This window comes from Gigantopelta aegis, chromosome 5 (assembly GCF_016097555.1).
Source record: "Gigantopelta aegis isolate Gae_Host chromosome 5, Gae_host_genome, whole genome shotgun sequence".
NCBI classification, from domain to species: domain Eukaryota; kingdom Metazoa; phylum Mollusca; class Gastropoda; order Neomphalida; family Peltospiridae; genus Gigantopelta; species Gigantopelta aegis.
The window spans coordinates 22,660,113-22,684,152 of NC_054703.1; the positions used below are offsets into that span (position 1 = coordinate 22,660,113).

At 37.9% G+C, this 24,040-nt stretch overlaps 1 protein-coding gene across 1 annotated transcript; it reads left to right on the top strand.

The window, feature by feature from the left end:
- The first annotated feature begins 9,348 nt into the window (after positions 1–9,348).
- Positions 9,349–23,609, top strand: LOC121373189 (perlucin-like). Its single transcript, XM_041499645.1, has 2 exons — positions 9,349–9,434; positions 23,328–23,609. The coding sequence occupies exons 1-2, from the start codon at positions 9,356–9,358 to the stop codon at positions 23,549–23,551; spliced, it is 303 nt and encodes a 100-aa protein (XP_041355579.1). The 5' UTR covers positions 9,349–9,355; the 3' UTR covers positions 23,552–23,609.
- Positions 23,610–24,040: the final 431 nt, after the last annotated feature.

Sequence of the window (24,040 nt, forward strand, 5' to 3'; positions counted from 1 at the left end):
AGCCGATGGTTCATAAATCAATGTGCTCTAGTGGTGTCTTTAAACAAAACACACTTTACGGTGTCAAAATGATGTCTGTAGTATTGCATTGCCATATCGATGTTCAACATGGAACGTCGAGCTGAGTGTCGCCTTATTGAACTATCACTCGACGATACAGTAAAACCTCTCAAAGCCGGACGTTCAATAAACAGTAATTACCCCAAAACAGGACATTTTTCACAGTCTTTTTTTTTTTTTTTTTAAATCAGGACCAAAATCAACCTCTCTAAACTGGATATCCTTAAACCGGGCATTTTACTTGGTCCCGATGGTGTCTGATTTAGAGGGGTTTCACTGTAGAACGAAATCGGTAGTAGTTCGATGAAATAGAGTTTCAGGGAGTTCGGATTTTCGAAATTCATATAACACATCCAAAAATTGCAGGTGGATGATTTCATTTGATATTTCTCGTTCCAGCCGGTGTATCACGAATGGTATATCACAGGCCGTGGTATGTGTTATGCTGTCTGTAGGATGGTGCATATAAAATATCCCTTGCTACTAACTGAAACATGTAGCGAGTTTCGTCTCTAAGATAATATGCCAGAATTACAAATGTTTTTCATCCAATAACCGATGATTAATACATCAATATGATCTAGTGGTGTCATTAAAGAAAAAAACCTTTTTTCGTTTTATATTGTAAGAAAGGGGCGCTACACTTTTGCATTTCCTGTTGAAAGGCACATTAATATATAGCTGCTGGCATCGTCTCACGTCTATCGTACACCCCATTTGTGTATATTTTAAAACTAAGTAAATAGCAAAGGAAAACAGCTAGCTCAGCTAAATTTGAAATAATGCAGGTATTGTATTTATTGATAGGAACATACCCAAAACGAATCGAAAACATAAGGAAGGTACACGCACATATAATATAAGTAACCGGACGTAAGTGGTGTATTCAAAGTTGGTGGGACGTAACTAACAAATTAAAACACTGAATGGGGAACGACACTCAGAATATATATTTTCTCACATACAAAGTTACAGCAGAAACGTCAAAAATAGTTTGACACTCGTTTGCGAGCAAACACAAATACTGTTAACGATTATTTCCTGCTGTATTTTAGCGGCAACCATTCTGTATGTACAAACACCGACACCCAAATCACATAGCTTTGTTCCAGTTATAGCCCAGTTAATATGTAGAACACCCGGACACAATTGGCAAATAATTTTCTTTAGTATTGTTATACAAAAAGCAGCCAATACTATATAAAATACTAAACGTTTACCAAAATCGGAGCATAGGAAATATGCAACTTTTTTGCTTGAATGTTTTCAAAATTGTATTTAAATTTGTCTAAACATAATTTTATGTACATGAGTATTACATGCTAAAACAGGTTCCTATGTATTTTAAATACAATTTGCACACATTGGTCCAGACGTAGCAACGGAAGTTTGTTCATTTCTCGATGAAATAAAAGTTACGTCGTCAGGGAACGTCATATCTGATGACTTCATGTATATGGGCAAGTTGACTTACTGAGTGTTATTGGTCATGAACCAAACATAATTCAAAATAAAGTATGAAATTTTAATGTTATTATTAGCAAGAATGATTCATATTTGATTATACGTATTGTTTGTTATTTCTTTTACGTTCATCTTCGCCGATTCACAGATTTTGTGGATCAATTGTTTTCCATACACATATGACCGTAAACGAAATAACAGACGATCCTTAAATCATAGACACGGTCATGATAAACATAACGCTTTCAGATCTTTCATCTGTAGAATATCCACTCCTCTGTTCGCAGTTTTGTAAATATGATCAAACCCACACTGATATTTGATAACACACAAACAGAAAAGTAGTCATAAAAATCTGGATGACTATTTTTCAGTTGAGGCAGTTGTTAATATATAGTTCTAGTGTTGTCTGTTTTTTTGTGTGTGTTTTTTTTTGGGGGGGGGGGGGGGGAGGTGAGGGTGGCGGTGTGTGTGGGTTGTTGTGGATTGTGTTGTTGTTGTTGCTGTTGTTTTATTTTGCTTTGTTTAGTTTCCTTTTTATACCAATTAATGATCACCTGTTTTGTATCTTACTAATAAGCAACTGCGTTGTAGGTTTATGTTCTTTGGCGCAATTGGTTATGTTATCCAATACAGATATCGATTATAGGAACATTGAGAAATGTATACAATTAATTGGACGAGATCGACTGCTGTATACAGACCAGTCAGGAGACGACACGAAACTAAATACACTTCTCGGAGTGTGGTTTCCTGTGATTAGTCCATGATTAAAGAGACTAACGCCAACATTTTAATACAAAGTATGTTGTGCACAGTTATACATAAAGCTATAATTCACTTAATAGTGATGACTATTTGCATAACGGGAGTAATCCCATGGAAACAAAACATATTTCGAAAAGTGTCCAGTATTCCCGTGATAGAAAATGTTTGCGACCTCTGGAAAGGTCTTGTTTGGAGTCTGGTGGATTGTTCTAAAACATGTTTAAGTGATGAACGATGTGTTCTCTTCACGTATGTTGAAAATGGAACATGTTCTACGTATTGTAACATCGGAACGGAGGTTGAAGCTGTGCATGGATATGTCTCTGGTGAACTTTCTCTTTGTTTCTCATGTTTATTTTGTGTTATGCTTCTTCTTTTTTTCTACTCTAGCCTGCTACGACTGTAAGATGTTTTTGAATAACAAAATGTTTTTAACGGCTACAATAATATACTAAATACATTTATTTTTGGTTTACACTATCAATGTCTGTATATTCAATATGATTCTGGTACGTTTTGGTAGTTTCTGGTAGTCGCTTTGAGGTTTTTGATATTTGTGTTGTAATAATAATTTTAAAAAAATATGTTTATTTTTGATGTACTCATCTGCGATTATATTAAACATTATTAAAAATAGCTATACATACGTTTTTTTTAAAATGAAGACACATGGTCATAAGACGGTCAAATATAGTTATACGATTTCCACGAATCTGCAATTAGTATTTAATGATATTTGAGATGTTTGTCTATTGTTTGGTGAAATTTCTTGTAATTTCTTAAATTAATGTTAGATATGTACAAAGGTTGCTTGTGCTATTTCAGTTAAATAATTATTTGAATTTGAATTTGTTTTTAATAATAATAATAACAGGGGGCGGGACGTAGCCCAGTGGTAAAGCGCTCGCTCGAAGTGCAGTCAGTCTTGGATCGATCCCAATGGACTATTTCTCGTTCCAGCCAGTGCACCACGGCTGGTATATCAAAGACCGTGGTATGTACTACCCTGTCTGTGGGATGGTGCATATAAAAGATACCTTAACGCTAATCGAAAATAGTAGCCCATAAAGTGGCGACAGCGGGTTTCCTCTCTCCATGTGTGTATAGTCCTTATCCATATGTCTGACGCTATATACAAGTAAATGGAACATGTTGTACGTTTTGTAACGTCGGAGCGGAGGTTGAAGCTGCGCATGGATATGTCTCCGGTGAACTTTCTCTTTGCTTCTCATATCTATTTTTATTTTTGGTGCTTTTTTTTACTCGAGTTTGCTACCATTGTAGGATTTTGTGAACAATAAACTATTTTTATCGACTACAATTACGTACTAAATATAATGTTTTGTGTATAATACCAGTGTCGGTATATTCAATATAGTTCTGGAACTTCTTGGAAGTATCTGACCCTGTGCTTATAATCCTTAAAGTCTAGACTTTAATAAAGTCCAGACTTTAACGTCATGGCGACGCCATACAAATAGCATTACGTTAAAGTCTGGACTTTATTAAAGTCTAGACTTTAAGGTTTATAAGCACGGGCCCAGGTAGGAGTTTTGAGTTGTTTGCTATTTGTGTTGTAATATGTCCTTTTTTTGTTTATTTTTCATGTACTCCTTTGCGATTTTTTTTGTTAATCAGTTTTCCTTTTTTGTATCCCTGAATAAGGAAACATGATTGTCGAAATAATAATAACGGACTGAATAGTTGCTTTGTGTAAATATATCAAATCTAGATGACACCAAACGCGCAATAATGTATGCACATGGAAGTGTGCTTGTTCATATATTACTGAATTGCTTATTAATTATGTTTTATTTATTTATTTATATTTTGAAACATAAATAAGATTAACGTCTGATATATGTTTTTGTTACTTAACCATGTACAGAGCAACATCAACATTAAAGATCCAGGTTCAGGATTATTTTCGACTTGACCATTTAGGACAAACCATCTGTATTAAAGTTGAAATCTGGAGGATAACTTTATTGTTTAACTATTTTCAATAGACTATCAGCATTAAGGATGAAGTCTAGCGTATGCGTTTATTATTTAACTTTTTTTAATAGACTATCAGCATTTAGGATGAAGTCTAGCGTATGCGTTTATTATTTAACTATGTGCATGGCGTGCATTAATAGTACACAGATAAAAAATCAAAACAAAAACAAACAACGAAAAAACGTCAATAATGTTCAGGGGGCAAGAAAGTTAAAGTATTTTTTGTTTAACAATATCACGCTGAAACCTTTTTATTTACACTGAAATTTACGAAAAGAAAAGTGTTTTGGGAGTTATTTCACATACATACATACATGCATACATACATACATACATACATACATACATACATACATACATATCCCGCGCTTTTACTTCATCTTGTTTGTTGTGTATAAATGTCAAGTGTTATACGGTTATAGGGCGTCATACAGAAATAATTAATCAGAGACTTAGATATCAGTTTATGCTAATTGTGTTTGCTAACATCTCAACGTGTTCATGCTTTTCAAAACTGATTACTGTTATAAAGCATATCTAGATAACATATTTTGTACAAAATATAGGATTGCTTTGTTTAATTTAAGGTGTGGTGTGTTGGATATCAACATTGAAACTGGTAGACTTAACAATATACCCAGAGAACAAAGACTATGAACTCTTTGTAATGTATCACTTACTGTTTGCATTTACCATAGTTTGACACCCAATAACCGATGTATTTTTCTTGCTGGGGTGTCATTAAACATCCATTGATTGATTGATTGATTGATTTAAAAAAGATTGAAGATGAATATCACTTGTTACTTGTTTGTCCTTGCTATCGTGATATTATCCTTGAAGAAATATTATTGTTCTTGGCCTTTCTATAACAAGTTTGCAAATTTAATAGCATTAAAGTGAATTAAAAAATATATTAGAATTATCAAAATGTATTTATTATGCAATGCAAAAACGTAAAACATTACTGCCATAGTTCTTGTTTTCTCCTCTACTACTACTATATTATCAACTATATTACTTCTAACATTATTATTAATTATTCATTAATGTTTATATATATTATATATATATATATATATATATATATATATATATATATATATATATATATACTCTTCAAAAAAAGAAACGCAAAAGGGTACAAATGGGTTATAACTCCGATGTTATGTTTCCTACCGGTTCATGCTTTGTGAATATAAGGTCATTGCATGTCCCAAACACATTCCCACGGTTACATTCGATAAAACGCAGCTACTGTAAAATAAAGTTTCAAAATGTGAATATTCGCAAAAACGCAGCCACGTGCAAACCATGTCACCACTGCACGTGCGTTGTCTGCACGTGCAACATGAACACCGACAGTATCAAAGTGCAGGGTGTTCGCTTGCCTGGCCTCTGTATCTGGCCAACAGTTGACAATCCAGGACATGCCACGTCTCTGTGAACCGCAGAGAAACAATGCCATCGGCCGACTAGACGCAGGCGAATCCAGAACGGCCGTTGCCAGGGCATTCCATGTGTCCCCAAGCACCATCTCCAGACTGTGGGACCGTTACCAGCAACATGGATCAACACGTGACCTCCCTAGATCCGGTCGACCACGGGTCACTACCCCCGGGCAGGACCGGTACATCCGGGTACGCCACCTTCGGGAACGATTGACTACTGCCACCTCCACAGCCGCAGCAATACCAGGTTTGCGCAGGATATCCGACCAGACCGCACGGAACCGCCTACGTGAGGTAGGAATTCGTGCCAGACGTCCAGTTCGAGGTGTCATCTTAACACCACAACACCGTCGACTCCGACTGCAGTGGTGCCAGATTCATCGACAATGGCCTCAACTGCGATGGAGACAGGTGTGGTTCAGTGACGAGTCCCGATTTCTGCTCCGACGTCATGATGGAAGATGTCGCGTGTATAGGCGTCGTGGTGAACGTTATGCGGCAAACTGCGTGCAGGAAGTGGACAGATTCGGCAGGGGTAGTGTCATGGTGTGGGCAGCCATCTCACACACTGGCAGAACTGACCTGGTCCACGTGCAGGGCAACCTGAATGCACAAGGCTACATTGACCAGATCCTCCGGCCACACATCGTTCCAGTTATGGCCAACGCCAACGCAGTGTTTCCAACACATGACAACGCCAGGCCTCACACAGCACGTCTCACAACGGCTTTCCTACAGAACAACAACATTAATGTCCTTCCTTGGCCATCGATATCACCGGATTTGAACCCAATTGAGCATCTATGGGACGAGTTGGACCGACGCCTCCGACAGCGACAACCACAGCCCCAGACCCTGCCCGAGCTGGCAGCAGCCTTGCAGGCCGAGTGGGCCACCATCCCCCGGGACGTCATCCGTACTCTGGTTGCTTCAATGGGCAGGCGGTGCCAGGCAGTTGTCAACACACGCGGAGGCCACACCCGGTATTGACTCCAGATGACCTTGACCTTGGTGGTGTGTCCTATCACTTACTCACAATGGACTAGAGTGAATTGTGAACAATTCTGCAACATTTGGTAATTATCGGACTCACCATTCAATAATTAAATCAATTCTCCAAATGTTACGACAATGTGGTTTTGCGTTTCTTCTTTTGAAGTGTATATATATATATAATATTTTATTATTATTATTTTTTTTTTGTTGTATTTTCTCCTTTTTAAAATTTACTAAGTACGATATTTTATTTAGAGTATGTATTAATAGCCATGCAATGTATTTTGCATGTTTCAGCCAATGGCTGATTTCAGCTTCGGCGGAATAAACTGATTGATTGATGGATGGATGGATGGATGGATGGATGGATGGGTGGATTATTGACATGTTGTTTTTTCCTGTTGTATTGCGTACAATTCAATATATTTCAGACTATTTAAAGCACGTTGTTGTTGTTCTCCTTAACCACCTGTAAAACATGTTGTCAAATAAAATTTAAAAAAAGTATTTTCCTCATACGCCGTTGCATAACGGCGTGAGTGTAGTAAATGTCTGTTCTGTTCTATTAAAACATAAGGCGTTGACACCGGTGCCTGATATTCAATTATAACAGTTTTCACTACTTATTCGATGCTCACTGCAAAAGCCCATTCCTAACGTACCGATGTTTGATTAACATGAAGGCAACAGCAAATCTCGTCAATTTGCTCCTTGTACTGACTATTGTTTGACAATCTATAGGTAGAGTTTCCTTTCGTTCTGTTTACCTTTAAAGCTACGGTCTCCCTTATAGTTTTCGTTTCTTGTGTAATCATTTAGTATACAACATCAGCATTAATTTTCTTATTGTCTGTGACATTATATTAATTTTTTAAAGTTTGTTTTGCTGAAAGACACCATGATTTCATATTAATTATTTCAGATACTTCGGAGGCTTTCACCCCTCTTGAAGAGTATTCCATAAAAAAAGTATAATGGCAGACGGCACAAAAAACTGCATGCACTTTGCCCTATGCGATATCAACAAAGTCGATATTGGTGACATTGTTACAGTCTCATATGTATATAGAATCTATGTCACTGTAATGTTTTTTCACAACTTGTGTCCGGACAACATTAGGGGGAAATTGAAAGGTAATTAAAGGTAGCAGAGTAATGGATCGCAGTTGTTAACAATTTGGTCCGGACTTTAGTTTCAGATGCTGAAACATGTCAACCTGGTTTTATGAAATACGAAAACAGCTGTTACTGGTTTTCACCGAAATCAGCGGTTGGATCATGGAATGAAAGCAAGGTACTACGTTTAATTTTCTGTCATTCTCATTTCATTTATTTTCCGTTCTTACATCCAATTCATGTTCTTTGGGGTGGGACGTACCCCAGTGATAAAGCGTTCGCTTGATGCGCGGTCGGTCTATTATCGATCCCTAAATCTAATGCCGCAGAGCTTTAGTCTGATTATTCTCGAGTCCAGTCATTAATCAGTACCAACGTTACACAAAGAAACCCGACGCCTCTACGCGAACCCAACCTCCGCTGTACTCTCTTGTGGTGTGACCAGCCTCGGTGGCGCAGTGGTAAAGCCATCGGTCTCCAGACTGGTAGGTACTGGGTTCGGATCCCAGTCGAGGCATGGGATTTTTAATCTAGATACCGACTCCAAACCCTGAGTGAGTGTTCCACAAGGCTCAATGGGTAGGTGTAAACCACTTGCACCGACAAGTGATCCATAACTGGTTCAACAAAGGCCATGGTTTGTGCTATCCTGCCTAAACAAGAAGCATCCCACATATCGTTCAAGCATCGAATTACTTTTGTGGGGCGGGATGTAGCCAAGTGGTAAAGCGCTTGCTTGATTGCGGTCGGTTTGGGATCGATCCCCGACGGTGGGCCCATTGGATTATTTCTCGATCCAGCAAGTGTACCACTACTGGTATATCATAGGCCGTGGTATGTGATACCCTGTCTGTGGCATGGTGTTTATAATGTAGCGGGTTTCTTCTCTATGATTGTAAATATTACCAAATGTTTGATAGTAGCCGATGATTAATAAATCAATGTGCTCCAGTGGTGGTGTTAAACAAAAGAAACTTTTTAAAGTACTTTTGTTCATTTAAAAAAAAAAAATCGTACCACGAGATATTTTAAAACAAAATTATACATGGATCTTTTCAACGTCACACTCCCAATCGATAAGTACCATAGAAATGTTTAAATAGTATCGTAATTCGTATTACGCACACACTAGGTATTGAGAATGATGTTTTCCGTTCTTGTTCTGATGGGCGAGGTTTTGTTTCTTTGTTTATTTTTTTTGTGTTTTTGTGTTGTTGTTGTTGTTGTTGTTGTTGTTGTTGTTTGTTTTGGGGGTTTTTTGTTGTTTTTTTTTGTTGTTTTTTTTTGGAGGGGGGGGGGGGTTTATGTATCACTAAATTTTCAGTTATAAATAAATGGTGACGTAAAAATAATGTGAGCCGCCATAGATAAATTACGTCACCTTTTGAACTTTTACATGGGGAAATATATATATATATATATATATATATATATATATATATATATATATATATATATATATATATATATATATATTTTTTTAGGCATTTTGCGAAAGCATGGATTCCTACCTTGTTGTCATAACGTCAGCTCAAGAAGACAAATTCATCCGGGAACATCTGTTACGGAAAGCAACGAGTAAGTATGTTTAAATGTTTAGAGTTAATCAAAACAACAACACATATAATGCTTATTTTGATGTGAATCATACATTGGTTATAATAGTCCGTTCGCGTCCAAAGGGAACTGGTGACTAGTGTTCTAGATAACATGTTGACAGGACAAGGCGCTAATTTAATTGTTGGGCATTTTTAACGCGAAAGTCATACAAGTGCTGAATACAAGTGCTGGATTTGATCGAATTTTTGACATTCATAAAAATCATATATGACAGTATAGATATGGAAGCACACATTAATTTTCTTTTTATTCATACTTGGTTTTAACTTACTAACCTTTTCTACGGGCGAGGGTGGCAATCATTTTCTAAAAGCAAATTTATTATTCACAGGTAGGTAGTAACTAGGTAAACGTGCTCAGATGCCACTTTCTCACCAATCGAGGTACCATTAGAGTAGATGTACAAATGTAATAAGACCAAAATGTCCAAACTAGTGTCCGTTAAGAATCAGCTGTTTTTCGAAAAATCATTCTCTGTTGTCGGCTTGCTGACCTACCAACAGAATGAGTGGAATCCGCCGGATGCAACGTCACAGGTATGAGCAGTGTGCTTATTCCCCAAGTGTTTTACAAAAAGTCACTTTATTAATAATTGGGATGGTATTTTTATTTTTTATATTTAATACTGTAATGTTAATGTATTTGTTTTATATACTGTGTATCAATAATGTGCCATGAGCGTGGGCCTTTAAATGTGTATTTTTAAAAACGAAAACGTCCATTCATAGCCGTAGGTTTCAATGAAATCGAAGATGAATTCTATTTTATACTGCAATGTCACCGATATAATGAATTAAGAGAAAACCTTAGCCGACCTAGTGCTTTTAAGCTGATCCAATTACTAACTACTGAATAACCTTTGGACATATTTAATTCGAGCAAATAATTTAAGAAATAGCCTGATTTAATGCAGGGTTTTTTTCTTTTTCTTTTTTGTTTTTCTCATCATATATTAGCTAGCATATCCAGTGTAATCAAAGTATGATATCTTTCACATACTTTCAGAATTTGATAACTTTGCAAATTAGATGCAACTTAATTAAGGTCACTGCACTAGGTTTATTGATATTTACGCAAACGTTCTACGGTAACACTCTATAATAGTCCAGTAGCTTGGCTGATTGATGGACTTCTCGCCCCAGCCAGTGCACCACGAATAGTATATCAAAGGTCGTGGTATGTACTATCTCATGCATGGGCTGGTGCATATAAAAGAAACCTTGCTGCTAATCGAAAACAGTAGCCCATGAACTGACGACATCGGGTTTCCTCCCTCAATATGTATGTGGTCCGTAACCATATATCCGACGCCATATAACCATAAATAAAATGTGATAAAACATTTCCTTCATTTCCTTCTTGATTGATGTGGACAGAGCGGATAAAAGCACCAACGTTTTTCCTGCAGTTTCTGTAGGTCCTATGATTAGATGTTTTCTATGAGCTAACCTGTCAGTTCTTTGGGATAAAATATATCTTGAATTCAAGATGGCCGCCATTTACGAAACAGGTTTGTCAATATCTTGAGTTCTAAATGCGCTTAAACTACAATTCATATTTTATTACTGTTTGTGATGTATCCGTGATATATCTGACAAACTGGATCTTGATCAATTGTATATGTATCAATAAGAATAATAATTACGCTTGACAAAATGTTTTGGATGAAATGGGAATTTGTTCATCAGCTTATTAATAATAATAACAATAAAATATACCTAAATAAAATAAACATGTCTTCAAAATTCAAATATCACTTAGGTAAATAATAATGGAAAAGACGAAACTAATTGTGCAGCATTTAAATTATGAACTCTTTATTTATTTTCAAGTTATATGTAGACTTTTTTTCTTTCTTTTTTTTCTCTCTCTTTTTTTTATTTTTTATTTGAGACCAGTTGTCTAAGTAGCAGTTTTGGAAATGTGACTGAAAAAGCCAAAATGATAAAGCATATAATGGATGTATAACGTAAAGCTACATAATTCCTCAATCTCGGACAGAATCCTAAAATACAAACAAAAACAAACAACAACAACAACAATTGATACACCATTTTATACACTGGCAACTTTTGTGCAGTGACAGTGTTCTCAAACATGTGGAGAGGACATGTATGTTGCCATAATTGGTGAACATCACATTGAGACGGCAATGTGGACGACATGTGGGAGCTATTTGGATGGATTTGGATGGACAAAAACACCGACGCAGCCAGGTTCCGACTCTTTCCACAAGTGTGTTCATCTTGCAACGACAAGACATAGCCACCGAGTCACTGCCTTGATTGTCGCAAAACTACAGCAGAATGTGTTTAATGACTACAAAATCACCCACAGTGAAGACAACAGAAATATACGGAGGCAGGTGATAATTGTAAAGTGTCTATCATTCCAGCATTGGAACACGATCCTCAACATGCAGATTGCTGGGTTAATATTTGATAGAGTCCGTCATGAAGGGAACTTTCTCTGTGCGTCCAGTCTCTAAAAGCTTTGGTCTAGATCACCAGAACCATGTTAATTTGATTCCTATTCATATCAGATACATGGAGACTCTTTTACCATCCATTTTCAAGGAATTCTAATTGAACTGAAACTAGGTTGTTGCTAAATCTTTAAATCGCTTGTCAACGATGTCTGTAAACCAAAACAATGATTTAGTCAAAGGATGTGGTGGAATTGTAAGGCTTTCTGATTTTAAAGCCTTCGATGGTGCTGAAGTGGTATACAAGCTGCATACAAACAACGTACTAACTCATATTACATTTTCCCTTCAAACTTTATTTCTAAATAAAAACGTTCAACCATAAAATGATATAGATTATATTCATTTTTAATACAGGGGTGAAGACTAAATGCTACAACAGCCCTTCATATTGACAAAGCAATAGTCAATACTACGTGTTTAATTCAGAATTATTGTGGAGTAGGTGGCTAAAACCCACCACCCCAATCACCCTGCTACACCATGCCTGTAAAATTTCAACATATTTGAGACCCATAAAAATTATGCTTTTAAGAAGTGGTGACTTTTTGTGCAAACGTTTATGGCTTTTGCGGGGGTTGGGGATGGGGGTCTTTTTAAGGGAGATGAGGTGCGAGGGTTTAAAAAAAAGAAAGAAACTGAATAGCCAGGGAGCCAAACCCCATTTGTTGGGTGAACCTGGCATGGGATGCTGTAAAAGTTTGTGTGGTATCAATGTGTTCAGAGACCCTTCCCGAAAAAATTAATGTGCTGCTGAAAAAAATATTATAGCCGTTTTTAAAAATGGCCGCCATCTGAATCCGTTTTGGACCATATCTCGGCACTCGATGCACATAGAGTCGTGAATTTGGGGGCTATACCCATATTAGTTGAGTCACACAACCCATTGGATCAACCAGCCAATACATATAATCGTTATATCTAGAAAAAATCCAAAATTGGCACCAAAATGACTGCCGTAAATATAAAATGGCTACCGTAAATGCAAACATGGAAATATATCGGCATAGTTATATACCAAATGTATGGAAAAGATTTGGAGGTAAGTAATCATAATATAACGATCCACTGGTATACTGCTCTAATAGAACAACAGCAAACATGGTTCAATTTCATATGATATGATTTGTAACATTGTATACATGTGCAGTTATGACAATTAGTTCTCGTCATCGCTACTGTCACTTCACTACTCATTTCACCAAGTTGTGCCAAACGTCGTGCATGGCTACACTTGTCTTGTGATCCAGTTCATCTACAGCCAATATAGCATGGTACATCTTACTTGATACAGGAACATGTGTGTCCACATCATTTGAGGCAGGAGCAGGCTATAGATCTAGCCATTTCCTGAGGCCATACGGATTCAGAAGTTTTAGCAGGAACAAAAGTGACATCTTTTGCAGTCCAGCAAAATTATTTAAATAAAGGTAAACTTGGCTAGGAAAATAGGCTGACGTATCTATTATGGTTGCCAATGCTGCAGATAAAGCAGGAAGTCATCTTCTATGGGTGGAAGAAGCTTCAGCAGTGCGGATCAGTTATTCACAAACTTTTGAGCTCTGAATACAGCAAGATCTGCATGAGGATTTTTTGGCATACACACTGATTATAAATTGTCTTGCTTGTTCGGTGGCATTGGCTTCAATATCAATGGGGCCAGCAATTTCAGCAAATTCCTGTAAGGTTAATAGATTGAGATTCTTGCTGGTGGATAACCATACCTTCTTACTGGTGAAGTTGAAGAGACTTGTTGCATTATTTCCACTCAAGCTGTGGATGAAAGGTAGAGATCGGCATCGAGATGGTCCTAATGCAGAAACTATTTAATGTATGGGCAAGTATGTATCTCTGTCTGTTCTAATCCATATTTCTGACACATATTTTAGCAGAGAGGATGCATAATAGATGAAGAAGACAATCAAGTCTGTGTCATTGACATGAGTAACCAAACGTTCAACATGATAATGCTGGACGCTGTAGGTGGCATGCAGGATGAGTCGAGTATCTGCCTCCTTCTGAGTGGATTCTAGTTCAACTATTGGAGTGACAGATTCTTCATTGATTCTAACAGTCTTGGAGTCATCCTGAAAGTCTCTTAGTAGATTCAGATCATTATGTCCCAGAGATGAATATTGTGCTCTCTCCACAGACCACAAGTCACATAGAAACTGCTGCCGTTCTGCTTTGTTCGCAGAAAGCGAAAAGAACTCAAGTGGTTCTGGGGCACGGATTTTTTCCTAAATGCCATAAACTTTGGACTATGCTGATGTTGCCGTAGCTTGTTCTTGACGTTCAGTTCCCTTCAGGCTTGTTATCCTATAGCTGTCACAGCAAACGTGAATCGAGTCGGTATCAATTCTGGGAGAAGTAGGTATTTGAATCGCTGGGTAATCTCTCCAAAGGTTTCATCCTTATGGAAAGACCTGATGCTATATTGGTTGTAGATGCATTGTATCACAAGACAAGTGTAGCCAGGCACGACATTTGGACCAACTTGGAAGTGACAGTAGCGATTACGAGAACTAATTGTGATAACAGCACATATATACTAAAAGGCAAAAGTTATTGTGACACAAAAAAGACAAAGATAACTGATGTCTTTACTGCCGTGTATGAAACGTTATAACATGGAAAGAGAAATGTGCGAAGGTATGGAAACGAGCATAGCCAACGAAAAGGGCGCACCTGCCATATGCAAATGAGCCACATCACTAGAGGGGGTCCAGAGCGAAGTTCGCACAGTCAGTAGCGTCAGTGGCTGGGCGTCTTGCACGGATGCCGTATATGTCGTTGGACTGCCCTTGCTGATACACCTCTGTTGCCAGGGATGGTACGGGCTGTGAGGGTTGCTGGCTGGAACCTGTTTCACAGATGCGTGGTTCGGATCCATGTGTTTTGGCGAGGGGTTGTCACGGGTGGTCGGCCACTATGGGAACGGTCCCTGACCTTGTTGGTATCGTTGCCATAAGTTCCATGTGGTATTTCTGTGAACGTTGAATTGGTGTGCGACGTCACGCTGTGAGGTCCCAGATTCAAGCATCCCTATGACTCGCTATCTGTCATTTTCACTGGGGCGTAGCATGACGAAATTGCATCAAACAGGTCACTAATGGTGTTTTTCTGACTTCTGGACTTCTGAAGACTGCACCGAGTGGCAATGATCTGCGACTGTCGGGCCTTTTATGGTGAACACTGGGCAGGATTTCTCCCGAATATTGCATGCTTTTTAAAGAAAGCATGCAATTGCTGCAACAACTGCTTGGTTGCATTTCTTCGAGCTGTTTCATGTACATTTTCTCTGGTTTACATCCACAAATCCATTCACAAATTTATTGCTCCGAACAATCCATGTTACAATAACTTTTTCCTTTTAGCATACAATGTTACAAATCATGTCATATGAAATCGAACCATGTTTGCTGTTGTTCTAATAGAGCAGTATATCAGTGGATCATTATGTTATGGCTGCTTACCTCCAACCCTTTCCCATACATTTGGTATATAGCTATGCCCATGTTTGCATTTATGGCGGCCATTTTGTATTTACGGCAGCCATTTTGGTGGCTATTTCGGATTTGCGGTAGATATAACGACTCAATATATTGGCTGGTTGATCCAACGGATTCTGTGACCCTACAAACATGGGTATAGCCACTAAAATCATGACTCTATGTGCAACGTGGGCCGAGATATTGTAGAAAACGGTTTTGGATGGCAGCCATTTTGAAAAACGGCTATAATATTTTTCCAGCAGCACATTTTTTGGGTTGTGCACCTTGACGATGTCAAGGAAGGGTCTCTAAACACATTGATACCACACAACCTTTTACAGCATCCCATGTCAGGTAAAACCATTTGGCTCCCTGGCTAACATATAATATGGTTTTTAAATGTGTGCATGTGTGGGGTGTGTGTGATGGATGCAAGTTGGAACCATAAATAGTTTTAAATATAATGGTATTGGCTGTGAAAAAGTAGGCATATTTTGTTGATAATAGGACTGATTATACTACTGCCAGTGTCTTCATGAAACTCGTTACTCATTTCTCTCATGCCCGTCTGTTCTCATACTAACAAAGAGGAGCACGTGCAAGTGTTTATATTTCAATATATCAGAGCGCATTCACGATTTTACGCACATTATCTTCCTAGTGTCGCTCCATTGCAGAAACGATCGCGTCCATAATGCGAGTGCGAGTGCGAATAATTTTAACATGCTCATATACCACTAGAGTTTCGAGCATGTCCGTCCCGGTACCTATCTCTGGATAGCCATAATGCGTGTTAAATGGATTTTCATGAACAAAATCTTCATGAACAAAATGGGGGGGGGGGGGGGGGGGGGGGGGGGATTTAGCTCAGTCAGTTGAGCGCTTGCTTGAGGTGCTTGCGTCACAGTAGCGAATCACCGTGGTGGATCTATTCAACTAATTGGGTTTTTTTTCTCGTTCCAACCAGTGCACCACAACTGGACAAAGGTCGTGGTATGTACTTTCCTGTCTGTGGGAAAGTGCATATAAAAGGTCCCTTTCTGCATTAAGAAAATGTTGCTGGTTTCCTCTATTGACTATGAGTCAAAATTACCAAATCTTTGACATTAATAGCCGATGATTAATAACCAATGTGCTCTAGAGGTGTCGTTAAACAAAAAAAACTTTTTTGAACAAAATAGTATCCGATGTTCATTGAGTAGATGTACAAATATATAAATGTCCTGTTCAGATATTAATGTTAATGTTTTAACAAAGTGTATAATTGTTAATAGTAAAATTCGAACATATCGAGGGGTTAGTGCCAGAACCACTTATCTCCTTTCCACTTCAATCTGAGAAAACTGTACTAAAAACTTTGGAATGCACTTAAAAATCGGAAACTTAACTTTTGCTAAATATTTTGTTTTTAGATGCTAGCAGTTATTTGTTTTAGTATAAAACTTAAAAGTTTTGTTTGCTAATAATAATAGATCATGATATAATAAGATGAAGAAGTATTTAATTTATTCTGGCTCCTGGAACTTGCACACAAGTAGCTCCAACCAGCGTGCCAGAGCAAGCTATTTTATAAACAGTTTTTTCTTACAGCCCAGCATGTGGCAAATTGTGTGAAATCTCAAGTCAAGAATAATGTTATCTTGCAATGAGTCCACGTGGCAAACAGTAAACTTTCAATTTGGCAGCAGCTGTGAAACACCTAATTGGGTCTGTGTTGCGCCAGATATTATGTTAGCAACCCTTAAGTAATAACCCTTGTTTTTCACTCTTCCTTCTCCTTTTGTATTTCTCCAGTAAAGTTGTGTTTTACTTTCTAAGTTTGTGTTTCTGATCAGTAACTATTAGGGTGGCAAATTTTCTCTTAACTGGCGTGGTGGCAGCAGGTATCGAAACCACATGTCTGAACACAAGAAGACTTTCCCGTAACCTGTCACGTAGCTGATCGGTTCGATGTTTAGCTCGCCTGTAACACACATTCTTTCATCGTAGTCTACAACACAACCACACCATGGCACAGACACACCGCGCTCCAAAACAATGGTATCTAACAAAAGTAGAAACAGTTAATTCATTCGAAAACTTCAAAATATAATGTACACGTTGTCACTTGATCCCAACTTCAGCCGTTTCCTGGCCGATGAATATACGTGGGATAAAAAGTCCAGTACAGAACCCACAAGAGGTTTCGCTAACGATGGTGAACATATCCCAGTAAGACGACGTCTTACAGCTCAACAGAAAAGCAACTACTTAGACATGATGTTGGGACAAATTGCAAATTATTGCCCCATCATATCTCGCAACACCATAATCAAAACATCCACATCTCTACCTTGCATCTGGCAGTCAATATGCCTACATTTTGGCTTCCAATCCACCGGGGGTCATTTTCTGGATTTTGATGAAATCCAACTACAGCCAGAGGAAAGACCGGAAGATCTCTTTCAGCGCCTAACTGCATTTGTAGAAGACAATCTACTCACACATGAAAGCGGCATCACTCACCATGGTGACCAGGTTGTGGAAGATGAGGAAATGTCTCTCATTGTTCTCCAGTGGCTGAGACTTATCAATAAAGAACAACCTAGACTTGTCAAACAAAGGTATGGTACAGATCAAGAACTTTAGCATCAATCAAGCCAGAAATATCACAAGCTTTGCCGTCATTAATCGATGAATTACGCACGTCTGAAGATGCAAAGGTCATGTGCTCCTCTGCATGGCGGTCGCAACAAATATCCAGACACCAACAGGCTAAGCATGTTACCTTTTTGATGCCATCCAAAGTATGCCCCATATGCAAAGCAGCAGACCCTTCCTATGATCATTTCCTGAGCCGTTGGAAACATGTTCCTGAAAGTGATCGTAATTTCCTTCAAAAAGCTCGACAAATAATCAACATAGCTGACAACCAGGACTCTGCGGACACTGATGACGACGAACAAAACGAATCGCCATCTGAATCCCACCAGTGTTTTAGTGCTTCTACACTGAGCGTGCAGATCAGACAGTCACCCTACATAAATGTGTTTTACAAACATAACAATGTTCGAGTGACTCTTGACACCAGCGCCACTGGAAACATGGTCAGGTTATCAACTGCACAAGCATTGGGATTCCACATCAAGAAAACCTCACAATCAGCTCACCAAGCAGATGGCTCTTCTCCCTTGAATGTGATTGGAGAAACTACTGCCACTTTCTCTCGGGGAGATACGGAATTCCATTTTGAAACTAGACATAGACATACTTGCTGGTACACCATTTATGGAAAGTAACGACATCGGCATTCGACCTGCAAGGCGTCAGATAAGTCTTAAAGATGGTACACTTGTTCATTACGGCTCTATATCTGAAACAAAGGATCAAAACACCATTCGCCAAGCTTGTGTACTCAGAGCACTACCCACTACTACCACAGTGTGGCCCGGTGACTATGTTGAAATACCAGTGCCTGATGACTACGCACTTCAAGATGATTTGTATGCGGTAGAACCACAAATGTTTTATTCCAGACCCCAACAACAAGAACATCTACCGTGTCGATTTTGATGACTTCGTGGTGGTTTAATATTAACCATACATTTATTCCATACTCACAGACAGTAAGTTCTAACCTTAAAAGAAGCTGACAGTACATTGACAGTACAAAAACAAAAAGAAGAAAAAAGTGGTTACGCCAGATATTATGTTAGCAACCTTAGTTGGAGTTATCTTCCTTGATGTATTGGGTGAAAGTAATCGCCCTTGTTTTTCACTCTTCCTTCTCCTTTTGTATTTCTCCAGTAAAGTTGTGTTTTACTTTCTAAGTTTGTGTTTCTCTAAACTGGCGTTGTTAATACTTTGAAAATGTACTGGAGGCAGGAAGTAATTGTAAACAATAACACATTATCTCTAGATGGCAGACACTGGCAAGGGTCATGGGTGTTTCCAGATGTGTGCACAGTAACCTTATCCTAATCTGAGGTGGTGAATCAGGCTTCCTGGTATTGTAGCAGGTTGCTAGAAGCACTTAACAACTTTAGAAAAACAATTTGTCAAACAAAGCAATGCCTTAAAACCAGTTATAACAAATATATTTATTACACTAATTAAACACGAAATGTAAGTTATCAGAGTAAACTGCACCATGTCTTTAGTGTTGAGATACTAACTGAATTAATAATGTTAATTCAACAGTTAAGATAATACGTTTAATGATTTTTAATACACAGTAATTTAACGAAACAAAATGAATACAGGGCAAGTAACTTTATTCGACATTTTGCCCTTAATAGTTTTCATTCGTTGAAAAGTGTCTACGTTTTGACATGTTCTAAACAAATGTTCTTCAACTTAATGATTTAAACAGCAATTTAGAGATAATAAAATGAAAAATATATTTACAATCAACGTGTAATGATTCGTGGTAGCATGCGCATTTTCTAGGTTTTACAAAAATGCACAAAAAAACTCATCATGTGCAAGATGTGTGCATGTAACATGGGTCGGATGTTATTGAAACAATGTTTAGAAGTTATCTGTTGTTAAAACGTACTAAACTAATAAAGCAATTATTCCAGTTAATGTAGTAATATCTAGATATTTTAGCCCAGAAAATATGAATGTGCATACATTTCATCTACTACATTGAACATTATTTATTATTAGTATGCATATTTCTTTTATGTCATTTACATAAAGGGGTCCTTTCTTCTAACCAAGTTATAATATGAACTACCATGAACGGACTCTGATTTAAAGAAATATGCTCGACCTTCATCTTATAATTAATTTTCAACTATATGTCAAATATTATATAACGTCTATAAAATGTACAATGACTAGAAAAGTTACAATCCTGTGATGATGCCTTCGAAATAATATAAACTAGTTTCCTTCTATGCTAAGTAAATTAAAATATTTTATTGCGTATGGTCATAAAACATTTATCATCTTTGGGCTCTCATCTTTATTACAATAAACAATTACCAGGCATTTTCATTTTAAATTGCAACTTATATATATATATATATATATATATATATATATATATATATATATATATATATATATATATATATAATATTCAAATTGTCTACACAATACAGACATAGCTAGTTCATCATTTTTAACTAAGGTTATTGCATATGGGAGCCATGTTTAAAACAAAATAAAGAAAGGAATTTTATATTTAATGACACACTCAACACAACTACAGGTATGTGGTGTCAGACATGTGGTTAATGACCACAAATATATTTTAGAGAGGAAACTATGTGCAACTATTTTTTATTAGCACCATTGGATCTTTAATATATGCATCATCTGACAAACATAGTACATATGGTCTGTAACACCAGTTGTGAAGCACTGGCTGGAACGAGAAATAGTTCAATGATTCCACTAAAAAGGATCGATCCTAGACTGACCACGTATCAGGCCAGCACTTTACTACTGGACTACGTCCTGTCCCCAGCAAATTAATTTAGTTATATTATTTTTTTCTCTAATACGCATAGTAACTATTCAAAGTAAAATAAGGGAAAATAACTTTCCTTTTTAACTAGTTTCTCTGTGTCTCCGTTAATATTTTCTCAAGTGCGTGTTTCTTCTGTAGAACTAAATGAACTCTGCAATCACTTCTGATTAAACTATTTACATAACCGACATTTATTCAGCAACTAGTTAACAACACCCATATTTTACCACATTCCAGATGTCTAAGCTCACACTCACACTCACCCCCCCCCCCCCCCCCCCGCCCCCATTGTCTGCAGTCCATCTCAGATTATCGCCTATGGACCGGTCATGGTGATGCGTAAACAATTAATTCCAGCTACCTCTGCCAGAGTTGTTATTTCTTTGTAAGCCAAAACACCCAGCCAGAGATAGTTTACATAAAACACCATCGCTGGATGTAAACACTTAGAGCTAGCATGTGTCATAAGCGTGTCATGCGGTATGGCACCTAGGATTCAGTCTTCTCAGACAGTTTACAGCCCACCACAATCCAGTGTTGTAAGCTAATGTGTTATGTCTGTCAGCTACGGGTGATACTACAAAATTCTACAGAAACAGAATAAGGCAGTGCTGAAAACATGGTTTTGGCCTTTTGTGGAAATGGACATGAAAGATAATTGGTTTGGGTTCTGATAAATAAATGATTGATTTGAATGAGACATTGTGAAATGATAGTACACATTCCCATAATGCTGACAAGGTGATTAACTAATTTTTGTATAATTCACCATATGATGGGTTCTGGCACTAACCCCTCGATATATGTCTCTCAAGTTACCACAATGAGCCATTCATTCAACCTGCATTCTTTGTGGTAAGGTGCTCGCGTGATGCGCATTCGATCAAAGATCAATCCATGTCGGTAGGCCCTTTGGGATATCTTTGACCTATCCTTCTGAATACTTTATTCCAAATTCCGCCCATCTCAAACTTACCCCTGTCCCGGAATTAGTCAGAGGCTAAGCCCGTGATGGGCGTGCTTGAAAACGTAGTGCTATATACGCACGTAAATACAGTTTTAGCCAGATGTTAGCCAGTGCTCCACAATTGTTGTAACAAAGGTTATGGTATATAGTATCCTGTCTGTGAGTTTGTGCATACAAAAGGATTCCTTTTTGTTAATCGAAAAGAGTAGCTGTTGGAGTAGCGCCATATATTATAACCGTACATAAACATGCGTAGAGCACTTTGTTTATGGTATTGAGCTAGACGTAGCTAACTGAGGGAGCGCTCGCCTAAGGTGGGTCGTAGGATCCCCCCCCCCTCCTCCCATAGTGAGTCCCACCCAGTGCCCTAAAATGTGTTATGTTTAAAAGTTGGTTTTGGTTAACGACACCACTAGAGCACATTAATTAATTATCGGCTATTGGAAGTGAAACATTTGGTAAGTTTTACATATAGTATTAGAGAGGAAATCTGCTACATTTTTGCATCAGTAGCAAGAGATCTTGTATATGCACCATCCATCAGACAGGATAGCACATACCACGGTCTTTGATATACCAGTCGTGGTGCACTGGAAAACGTTTCTCACACTTTCATGTCAATACAGTCTGTACTGGCTTAGGAAAAGACAAATCGATGTGTTTGCATGTTGTCCATACTTTCACTGATTGCGACACAACATCTGCGTTCTTTGACATGGTGGAAGATAATTGTATGGGAGACCCCGAAGTGATTCTTCCACCCAGATGAACATCTAGTACAGACACTTTATATATATATATAAAAACTGCTAGTTCCTGATTTGCATTAGAGCTTTTTAATGAGAGCGATAGATAGATAGATAGATAGATAGATAGAGAGAGAGAGAGAGAGAGAGAGAGAGAGAGAGAGAGAGAGAGAGAGAGAGAGAGAGAGAGAGAGAGAGAGAGAGAGAGAGAGACTCACACACATGTATGTTTACAATGTATTTAATTTATCTTACTTGGGCTGGCCATTATGTTTTACCTAGTTCAGATTATATGATATTAGCGATACCGAAACACTATCTGGTAATAACCTTTATATGTTATATAGTTATATTTGTATTGTGTTTTTGACATTTACAATATTATATCAAAATCACTCCCCACCATTATACTCTACATATTGTTTATACATTTATGTATTATGTATGCTGATGAGTTGTAAACTTAAGGCAATGAATAAACTTGAACTTAATATATATATACACAATTAAGCGTACACACAGAAACACAGATTGAAATTTCGATGGGTCAGGAATGATGTAAACTGTTCTCGGAAGTGGCAGTACATGTGGCAACAAACCACATGGTTGTGCTCTACATTATTAGCAGTCACAATTGACTCTTCTTTGTGCAGATAACCATGCTGAAACAATAAACTATTGATGTTTTTCTTTATTAGGTGACCAATACTGGATCGGGGCAAACGATGTATTAGCTGAAGGTCACTTTCGGTGGATGTCGAAAACACCACCTGAAGATGTGACCTACATCAACTGGTATTCAGGTGAACCCAATAATGACGGCGGCAAAGGGAATTGCGTAGTACTAGGGACAGTCCAAGGATTCTTTTGGAATGATATCGTCTGTACGATCGACGCAGGATTTATTTGTGAACAGAATTAAATGTGCATAGGGGTGGGACGTAGCCCAGAGGTAAAGCGCTCGCTTGAAGCGCGGTACATTTTGATGCAGGTGGGGTGGTAGAATACTACGTTTTGCACATGCGGTTTGATTTTGGTTGGCCTTAGGCCAGGAATCCAGGTGTAGGCCAGGAATCCAGGTGTATGTAGTATGTAATGCGTGGCGCACAAATAACAGTTCTTATAGAAATCTACTGATGTGTTTCTACGTGTACGGAATGCGTGTTGCGTAGCACGGATCAAAGTAAAACCTGGGTGCTATAAGCATTAGTGTACGACCACAAACACATTCGATATACAGACACTGGTATTCTAAACAAGAAAATGTATTTAGTATGAAATAGTAGTCGCCAAAATGCAGGACAGTCCCTTTAATGTCGGAACTCGCATCACGCACTACGCATCACGCATCCTAGCTTAATACACACGCTCATAAATCTTGCAATGGTGATTTGACAGGCAACGAATTTAT

Coding starts and splice junctions, on each gene's coding strand:
- LOC121373189 (XM_041499645.1), top strand. CDS start 9,356: ATGGATTCCTACCTTGTTGTCATAACGTCAGCTCAAGAAGACAAATTC. Junction 9,435..23,327: donor TCTGTTACGGAAAGCAACGA/GTAAGTATGTTT, acceptor TTTCTTTATTAG/GTGACCAATACTGGATCGGG.